The sequence below is a fragment of the Hoplias malabaricus genome, chromosome X2, assembly GCF_029633855.1.
Source record: "Hoplias malabaricus isolate fHopMal1 chromosome X2, fHopMal1.hap1, whole genome shotgun sequence".
Lineage (NCBI taxonomy): Eukaryota > Metazoa > Chordata > Actinopteri > Characiformes > Erythrinidae > Hoplias > Hoplias malabaricus.
In genome coordinates this window covers 9,447,407-9,457,176 of record NC_089819.1, presented here as the reverse complement: position 1 = coordinate 9,457,176, position 9,770 = coordinate 9,447,407, and the positions used below count along the sequence as shown (strand labels likewise).

Genomic DNA, 9,770 nt, shown 5'->3' with positions numbered 1-9,770 from the left:
CACTGGTCTGTGTTGATTAGGGAGTCAGTCCTGTTAGCTGTAAATCTGAAATTAAAGTGATGATACCCACCTAGTACCTGATGTCAGTATGTTACCACACAGCTAGCTGTGATTTTATTTGAGGTTATAGGTCAAACAAATGCTGATGCCCCCTCCAGAACATCATAATATGTGGGAACTAATGGTCTATTTTTCTTGAAAATTTAAATAACTGACAAAAGTATAAAAACTGTTGTACTTTCCAGCATATTCACTGCCAAAGGTGTTTTGTAAATATAAAGATGTTTTGAATTTAATATCTGCAGCAGACTCTGTTTGGTATATTTCATATTATTTTTTATGACTGCAAATAAATCTATCAAATTCCACAAATAAAATTTTGGCCCTATGTTATATATATTATTAAGGTCAATTCTGATCAAACACATTTCAGTTTTCAAGAAAAACCAGACACAATCCCGGTGTGTGTGTGTGTGTGTGTGTGTCTGTACCAGGCATTTATCACATTGTGGGAACCACAATCTGTTTACACACGGTGTATATCACTCTTTATATGTCCACATATCACATTCTGGGAAATTGTCTTCCTTCTGAGGACCACCGGCTTATAACCAAAATGTAAGTCAATGAATATTAATGTAAGCATATGTTTTAAGGTTAGGTTAAGGTAGTAGTACTCAAAGGTTAATGGTCATTTTTTCCCAAATGAACGAATGGAAGTATAAGTAATGTTCCCAAAATTCATAGTTAAACAATTTTTTTTGTGTGTGTGATATTAGTACTCAGTGTGTTTGATTATAACAGCTGTGGTGATTTTGTTCTAATTAGAGTTAATTAAACATCTGGAACACAAACATCTGGATGGTGATTGTGATTTGTAAATGTTTGAGGCCTTTTAGTGTTTCTTATTCATCCTGCTAGGTTTAAATTGTCATAATATTAACAGCTCAACAGCTTATTCAAAGCCACCTTAAAGAAGAGTCCCATTCTGAGACAGTGTGTGTGTGTATGTGAGAGTGAGAGAGACTATTGATGTGTTATTGCTTATTACTGTATGTTGTTTACTGCTCATCCAGATGGTAATGTTGGCCTTTGTTCCTCTTCAGATCTTCACCACAGTCTTAGAGACTTCTTGAGGATGGAGAGAGAATACTCTTCATATGTTTCTGTTTTTCTTCCTCAGGATGAAGGGAATGATCATCATATGTTTCTGTTTTTCTTGCTCTTTGTTCCTCTGAGAATTGAAGAACTTTCTGGAACATTCTCTTTAAATTTGATCATCTTTAAAGTGTGAAAGTGAGAATATAGAATATGAAGTGTCCTGATGAGTTAAAACTGAGTATAGCTAAAATAAATTTTAGGGATTTATTAGCAAGATGTTGTTTAAAATCACAGAAGACTGAGGCAGGCAGCAGGTTTTCCAGTGCTCTGGTGCCTGTGAGAGGTTCAACACCCTCATACTATCAGCGAGGATTTGGCACATTTTTATGGGTGCAACCCACATACTCAGCTCTACTGTTCATCCCACAAATACATGTTCCTTACTAATGTTGCACAATTTAAAAGGGAAATGAACAGTCTTTCCAGCGGTATAAGATTTACAACAAAGAAATAATCTACCAAACAAAAATGTCCTAACTTTTTGTGCTATGTTTAAATGTATCTCCAAAATAGTAACTGTAAGGGAGAAGGAAAAATGTAATATCTTTTAGCAGAAGTCAGTATAAAAAGATTTAATTCCAAGACATTTTGAGCATTTCTATTGGTCCATTTATCATGAAGGTTTTACACAATGTGAAGGACAGCTACTGTGTTCAAATTCATTCATTCATTCATTCATTCATTATCTGTAATCGCTTTGCTGTGTTCAAATAATGTAGTAAACTAAAAACCAACAGAAATGGAGACATATTGCTCTTTGGACAGCAACATTGTTTTATTTTGTTTAATATTAATTTCAAACACTTACACACAACTTGGTCTTCTGCACAGATGAGGGTAGGTGTGTGTGTGTGTATAGGTAGGGGAGTATCCACAAGAGGACAGTGTGGTTTTGAGTCTCAGAATCAGTTTAAACTTCAGCGGCAGCAGTTCACTGCACTTTACTGATTTCTGAGTGGTATTTATTATTTGCTTATTGTTTATCTGTGTGTTTATGTGGACAATTGACTGTGGAGAGAACACCATGCTACTCACTCTCAGTTCACTCATCTCATTTCTCTCTCTTGTTTCAGCTGAAGGTAGGAAGCCTTTCTCCTTATTTTGTTATAATACATTTAATATTCATACAAGTAATATGTAATTAGTGTGATTTTAAAGCTGATATTTAAGATGATCATAAGTTAGATTATTCTAAATAACAGATTGTTCATATTTTCATGTTTATGTCTATAATATATTTTGTACTTCATTCATTAATCTATGGAAATACGTATGACATTCTTCTATGGTGTTCCTATAAATACTATATATTTTAATTTTAGACATCATTTGAACAGTGCAGCTGTTTACACTGTGTTTAATATTCATAATGAATTAATCAATAGAACTGCTACAAAATCCTGTTTAATTAATTTCCAAGTAAACAATAGTCATATCACCCCCTAAATTACTAGCTCTGAGGACCCTGTGAATGTTATACAGAGTTTCAGATCATGTTTATATGTTTATTTGTTGACTTCCTTTATAAGCAAATTTCACTGAAGATCAGTTAGTCATCTCTAAGAATCATTCATTTTTATTAATTAATTAGCTATTTGATTATATGTCCCAAATGATTAAACAACTGTATTAATTAATGAGTCTTGTTGATTAACCAGCTGTATTGATTAACCGCAGCCCTGGTTGTTGTATGTGTGTTCTGCAGGTGATAATGACTTCCTGTTGCCCTCTGACCCACCTGAGCCCCTCCCCCACTTCCTGTTGGAGCCAGAGGACTCTTACATCATCGGAGAGGGAAGTGTCAGAGTCACTTGTAGAGCGACACCAGCCAGTCAGATTTACTTCAGGTGTAATGGAGAGTGGGTCCACCAGGGGGCCCACCACATTCAGCACAGAGTAGACTACAGCTCAGGTGCTAACACACACACACACACACAACCTACAAAGAACACAGTGGGCCACAACCTGGGTAAAAATCACTAAAACATGCTTCCTTTTAACATTCTTTATTTTTGCCTATTTCATTCTCTCACTGTTGGCTTCTTTCCAGCTCCATATCCTTTCAGACCTATAGTGCTGGGTTTTTTACCTCACAGAAGATGCACACAATGCTGTGGAATTCTTCAGATCTGAACTGAGAATGGAGCTTAATTTCTTTCTGTCTTCAAAATGAAAGATTTAAATGCTGTTTATATATGGTAATATATGTTACTGTTGTCCTCCAGCTGCAGGTGGAGGTGTGTGTTTGTGTGTTCAGGGGTGAAACTTGGTGTTCCAGTGGCAAGTGGTGGAGGTGTATGGGTGTTTATGTTTACTCAGGTGTACAAGAGTGGTGGAGGTGATGAGATGTGTGTATATGTTCAGGTGTACAGGTATCAATACAAGTTTTTCAGAGGCAAGTGGAGAAGATCATGAAATTTGGACAGTTCTGGTGTGAGTGTGTGGCCTGGAGCTCATCAGGAACAACAAAGAGCCGCAGAGCTCACATAAACATTGCCTGTGAGTACACAATCAAACACACAAAACCACACGCATACTACAGTTTATTTGCAGATGAATTTGCCTCCCAATGTGTTGAGCTGCAGCATGCAAAGATGTGGTGGAGCTCTGTATCTTGTAGGAAAGTCTGATGTCACCTGGCAGGTACAGGGTCCTGGTCTTGGAAGGGGTGGGGTGGGGGTAATTTCAGGACTAGTAATGTTGAGAAACTGGTGCTAACACTACTGTAATTATACACAAGATACGATATACAAAATCCTATACCAATCCAATAGAGCTTGACACAGGGCCCATCCCATTCTCTTCCTACCTGCAACTGCAACATTCCTGTAATCATCAATGTGTGTGTGTGTGTGTGTGTGTGTGTGTGTGTGTGTGTGTGTGTAGATTTAAAGAAGGTGTTTGAGGTGGAGCCAACAGGACAGGAAGTAGCTCTTAATCAGGAAGTGCTGCTGAAGTGCCGCCCACCCGAGGGAATCCCACCTGCTCAGGTAATCCCTACCTTAAACTCAGCTCTCTGTGTAAAATCACTATAAAATTCTATTAGTGTAGTGATTAAGCAGTGAGCACTGTACAGCTTCACTCTAGAATAACTTTTCTGTGTGTCCTGTAGGTGTCCTGGTTGAAGAATGAAAATATTATTGATCCAGCAGCTGATCATAATTTCTGTGTCACTTTTGATAACAACTTGATCATTAAAGCAGCTCAACTCTCTGACACGGCTAACTACAGCTGCATTGCTAACAACGTGATTGCTAGGAGGCGCAGCACCATGGCAACAATCACTGTCTACGGTAACATCATGGTAGTTGCATGTTAATAAAATTGTTTATGTGCTTTTATTATATACAGTACTATGCAAAAGTCTTTATAAATATATAAAGTAATATATAATCACAGTAAATGCAAAAAATAATAATATAAAACACACCCTCACAAATATTTTGTTTTTCTAAAGTAGTAGGTTTGAGTTTGAAGAACAATGTTTTGTTCAGATTCTCCTTGACTGCATGAATTTATTAAATCAACAGCACACATTATGTAAAATCATTATTTATTAACTGGTAAAACTAGGTATTGGATGATAACCTCAATTAATACGGACTGCCACGAGGAGAGATTTGGAAAAAGTTAAACCAACACATTCACACACAGAATATCACACTTACTGGAATAATGTTATTTGATTTTATTCTAATGTTGGGCAATGTTTTTGCAAAGTACTGTATGTGTGTGTGTTGTTTGTGTGTGATGTAGTGAATGGGGGCTGGTCCACTTGGTCAGAGTGGTCAGTGTGTAATGGTGATTGTGGGACGAGTTTCCAGATACGGACACGCAGCTGCACCAATCCAGTGCCTCAAAATGGTGGCAAGCTATGTAATGGACTTGCAACCCAGAAACTCACCTGCCCTGCTCACTGCCCAGGTGTGACTCCACCACTAACCTCACCCACAGTCCAGAAACTCAAATGTTCCACACTGTCACGCCTTCGTCCTGTCAGTCTGTTGTCCCGACCATGTGCTTTATTTGCACATGGCTCTGTTTTGTTTATGTTCGAGTCTCCGCCTTTGTTCCGCCTCCTCGTCCGTGTCATGTGTTGCCCGTCCTCGTTATCTGTCCAGGTGTGTCTCGTTTGTGTCTGTATTTAAGCCCTCTTGTGTCACATCCTGTTTGTCGTACATTTCCCCTTTATCCTGTGTTTAGTTGGTCATGTTATTTAGTCTGTCCATCTGTCTCTAGAGTTTCCCCGTTTCTTCTCCTTTTTCGTCGTGTCGCTTTTCGTCCGTCTGTCCTGTTCTCCCTGTCCAGTTTCCTTTGTTTTATTTAGCTTGTTTGGCTCCTTGTTTGTTTGTGTCCTGTTTAAGTATCGTTGTTTTGTTTATATTAAATTATCCCGTGTTTTAGCGAATGCGTCCGCCTCCCTCAATCCGCCCCTCGCTCCTGACAGAATGTACGACCACCAGGACGCAGCTAGCACAGACTCTATGTTCGACAGGGCTGCGATGTGGAATAGCCGGCTCCGACAAATGCATGCCACAGTGGCTCAACGCCTTCGGGAGGAATCGATTCATGAGTCAATTCATGAGTCGAGTGATTGCTCCAGCGCGAGTCGTAGGAGCCGGCGGAAGAAGCGTGCTGGAGTTCCCCCCTCGCTGGAGGATTACCCCCTCAGGTCCGGGGAAATTTTTGGGGGGGCGTTAAGGGTAGGGGCTGTTAGCCTCACCTCCGTAACTCCGAGGTCTGAGGCTAACAGGGGCGCACCTCGAGGTGATCTGATGGGTGCGCCTGTGAAACCCCCTAAACCCTTTACAGCTCCAGCGCGAGCCCGGCGAGCAGCACGAACTCCTGTCCTCGAGAGCGCGGCTCCTCCTGCCGCGCCTGTCTTCGTTAACGCGGCTCCTCCTGCCGCGCCTGTCTTCGTTAACGCGGCTCCTCCTGCCGCGCCTGTCTTCGTTAACGCGGCGCCTCCTGCCGCGCCTGTCTTCGTTAACGCGGCGCCTCCTGCCGCGCCTGTCTTAGTTAACGCGGCGCCTCCAGCTGCGCCTGTCCTCGAGAGCGCGGCACCTCCAGCCGCGCCTATCTTCGTGAGCGCGACACGCGCCTCTCCAGTCTTCGTGGACGACGTCGCAGATTCATCTGCCTCCGTGGACGTCGTCGCACGTTCTTCAGTCTTCATGGACGTCGCTGCAGGTTCCCCTGCCTCCGAGGACGACGTCGTTGCAGGCTCCCCTGCCTCCGAGGACGACGTCGTTGCAGGCTCCCCTGCCTCCGAGGACGACGTCGCTGCAGGCTCCCCTGCCTCCGAGGACGACGTCGCTGCAGGCTCCCCTGCCTCCGAGGACGACGTCGCTGCAGGCTCCCCTGCCTCCGAGGACGACGTCGCTGCAGGCTCCCCTGCCTCCGAGGACGACGTCGCTGCAGGCTCCCCTGCCTCCGAGGACGACGTCGCTGCAGGCTCCCCTGCCTCCGAGGACGACGTCGCTGCAGGCTCCCCTGCCTCCGTGGACGACGTCGCAGGTTCCCCTGCCTCCGTGGACGACGTCGCAGGTTCCCCTGCCTCCGTGGACGACGTCGCAGGTTCCCCTGCCTCCGTGGACGACGTCGCAGGTTCCCCTGCCTCCGTGGACGACGTCGCAGGTTCCCCTGCCTCCGTGGACGACGTCGCAGGTTCCCCTGCCTCCGTGGACGACGTCGCAGGTTCCCCTGCCTCCGTGGACGACGTCGCAGGTTCCCCTGCCTCCGTGGACGACGTCGCAGGTTCCCCTGCCTCCGTGGACGACGTCGCAGGTTCCCCTGCCTCCGTGGACGACGTCGCAGGTTCCCCTGCCTCCGTGGACGACGTCGCAGGTTCCCCTGCCTCCGTGGACGACGTCGCAGGTTCCCCTGCCTCCGTGGACGACGTCGCAGGTTCCCCTGCCTCCGTGGACGACGTCGCAGGTTCCCCTGCCTCCGTGGACGACGTCGCAGGTTCCCCTGCCTCCGTGGACGACGTCGCAGGTTCCCCTGCCTCCGTGGACGACGTCGCAGGGCTTCCTGTCCCGGTGATGGCGGCACCCGCCGCTCCTGTCCCGTTGATGGCGGCACCCGCCGCTCCAGTGTCCGTGATGGCGGCACCCGCCGCTCCAGTGTCCGTGATGGCGGCACCCGCCGCTCCAGTGTCCGTGACGGCGGCACCCGCCGCTCCAGTGTCCGTGACGGCGGCACCCGCCGCTCCAGTGTCCGTGACGGCGGCACCCGCCGCTCCAGTGTCCGTGACGGCGGCACCCGCCGCTCCAGTGTCCGTGACGGCGGCACCCGCCGCTCCAGTGTCCGTGACGGCGGCACCCGCCGCTCCAGTGTCCGTGACGGCGGCACCCGCCGCTCCAGTGTCCGTGACGGCGGCACCCGCCGCTCCAGTGTCCGTGACGGCGGCTACGGCCTCTCCTGTCCCCGTGACGGCGGCTACGGCCTCTCCTGTCCCCGTGACGGCGGCTACGGCCTCTCCTGTCCCCGTGACGGCGGCTACGGCCTCTCCTGTCCCCGTGACGGCGGCTACGGCCTCTCCTGTCCCCGTGACGGCGGCTACGGCCTCTCCTGTCCCCGTGACGGCGGCTACGGCCTCTCCTGTCCCCGTGACGGCGGCTACGGCCTCTCCTGTCCATGTCCGTAGGTCGGCCCGAAACACTTCGAGGCCGATCCCCAGAACTGTGCCCAGGCTGGTTCCTCGGACTGCCCCACAGACATTTGCCAGTCCTGGGCACCCCCCTGTTATTTTGGTTCCCTTGTCAGTCCCTGTCCTGGTTCCCGTCTCTGTCCTTGTCCCTGTACCCGTGTCTGCCTTAGTCTCTGTCCCTGTCCCGGTCACTGTGTTTGTGTCAGTCCCTGTAAATGTCCTTGTACCTGTTCCCCTACCAAGTCCAGTCCAGTCTCCTGTCAGCCCTGTCCAGTCTCTGTTTCAGTCTCATGTCCAGTCCCCTGTCAGTCCTGTCCAGTCCCTGTTTCAACCCTCTGTCTTGTCTCACGTCCAGTTCCTGTATCCGTCCAATGTCCAGTCACCTGTCTTGTCTCCGGTCCAGTTTCCCTTTCAATCCCCTGTCCAGTCTCCAGTCCCGTCTCCGTTCCAGTCTAGTGTCATGTCACCTGTCCTGTCTTCTGTCCAGTCACGTACCCCTGTCCAGTCTAACGTTCCTATCCTGTCCAGTGTCTTGTCACCAGTCTCTGCTCCCGTCCAGTCCCAGCACCAAGTCATGTCACCTGTCCCGTCTTCTGTCCAGTCCCTGTTTCCATCCAGTGTCATGTCCAATGTCAAAAACCCTGTCAATTCCCATGTGTCCACTCCTGTCCTGTCCAGTCCGTTCTCGTCTCTTGTGGCTCCCCTTTGTCAGTCTCCTGTCATGTCCCATGTCCCGTCTCGTATATTCGGTCCTGTCGTGTCCCCAGCTCCTGTGTCGGTTCCCGTCCTGTCCTGAGTCCTGTCACCTGTTGGTTTGTTGTCCTGTCATGTTTTTCGTGCCCTCTCCTGCGCCAGCTCCTGGGGGGTTTAGGAGTACGCGCCCGGGAGTTGCGCGTTCTTGGGGGGGGCATCTGTCACGCCTTCGTCCTGTCAGTCTGTTGTCCCGACCATGTGCTTTATTTGCACATGGCTCTGTTTTGTTTATGTTCGAGTCTCCGCCTTTGTTCCGCCTCCTCGTCCGTGTCATGTGTTGCCCGTCCTCGTTATCTGTCCAGGTGTGTCTCGTTTGTGTCTGTATTTAAGCCCTCTTGTGTCACGTCCTGTTTGTCGTACATTTCCCCTTTATCCTGTGTTTAGTTGGTCATGTTATTTAGTCTGTCCATCTGTCTCTAGAGTTTCCCCGTTTCTTCTCCTTTTTCGTCGTGTCGCTTTTCGTCCGTCTGTCCTGTTCTCCCTGTCCAGTTTCCTTTGTTTTATTTAGCTTGTTTGGCTCCTTGTTTGTTTGTGTCCTGTTTAAGTATCGTTGTTTTGTTTATATTAAATTATCCCGTGTTTTAGCGAATGCGTCCGCCTCCCTCAATCCGCCCCTCGCTCCTGACACACACACGTAGGTAAGACCCTGCCAACTGCCACGGTAACACAGACTAAACTCCTTCCCAACCCTGCTCACTGTGAGAGGGACTAGGGAAAAGAAGCTATTTTTATATTTAAACTGCAACATTATATTTAATAATGAGCAGTAGAACATGGTGGACATATTAACCAGATTATTTTCGTGCAAGTATGCGCATATGTGTATAAAATATGCAGAGTATGTTTGTGTTTGTGTGTGTGTGTGTGTGCATCTTGTAGTTCCAGGGCCAGATGGTCTGTTGCTGTGTGTGTGTGTGGTCCTGATGGTGATTTTCCTGCTGGCTCCTCTGGCTCTGCTGCTGTTCTTCAGATATAACCGTCACCAACTGATCTGACTCACTGAAAAGACCTAGACGGCACATCACTAAAACCAGCTATGTTCCCTCTGGCTTTATAGCCTGAAAAACTCTTTCACTCATTAGAATATGGAAACAGAAATACAGCTATAAATAAATGAAGATTAAATATAGGCATTAGATTTTTGCAGGCCCTGTCCTCCATACATCTGGGGGTGGAACATGGTCACATTATTAAAATCAGGGTA

At 47.4% G+C, this 9,770-nt stretch overlaps 1 protein-coding gene across 1 annotated transcript; it reads left to right on the top strand.

Annotated features, from left to right (window-relative positions):
- Window positions 1-1,570: 1,570 nt before the first annotated feature.
- Window positions 1,571-9,561, top strand: LOC136676584 (netrin receptor unc-5 homolog). Its single transcript, XM_066653684.1, has 8 exons — window positions 1,571-1,589; window positions 2,235-2,240; window positions 2,867-3,073; window positions 3,526-3,660; window positions 4,048-4,151; window positions 4,274-4,454; window positions 4,918-5,085; window positions 9,446-9,561. Exons 1-8 carry the CDS (start codon window positions 1,571-1,573, stop codon window positions 9,559-9,561), a joined length of 936 nt encoding a protein of 311 aa, XP_066509781.1.
- Window positions 9,562-9,770: the final 209 nt, after the last annotated feature.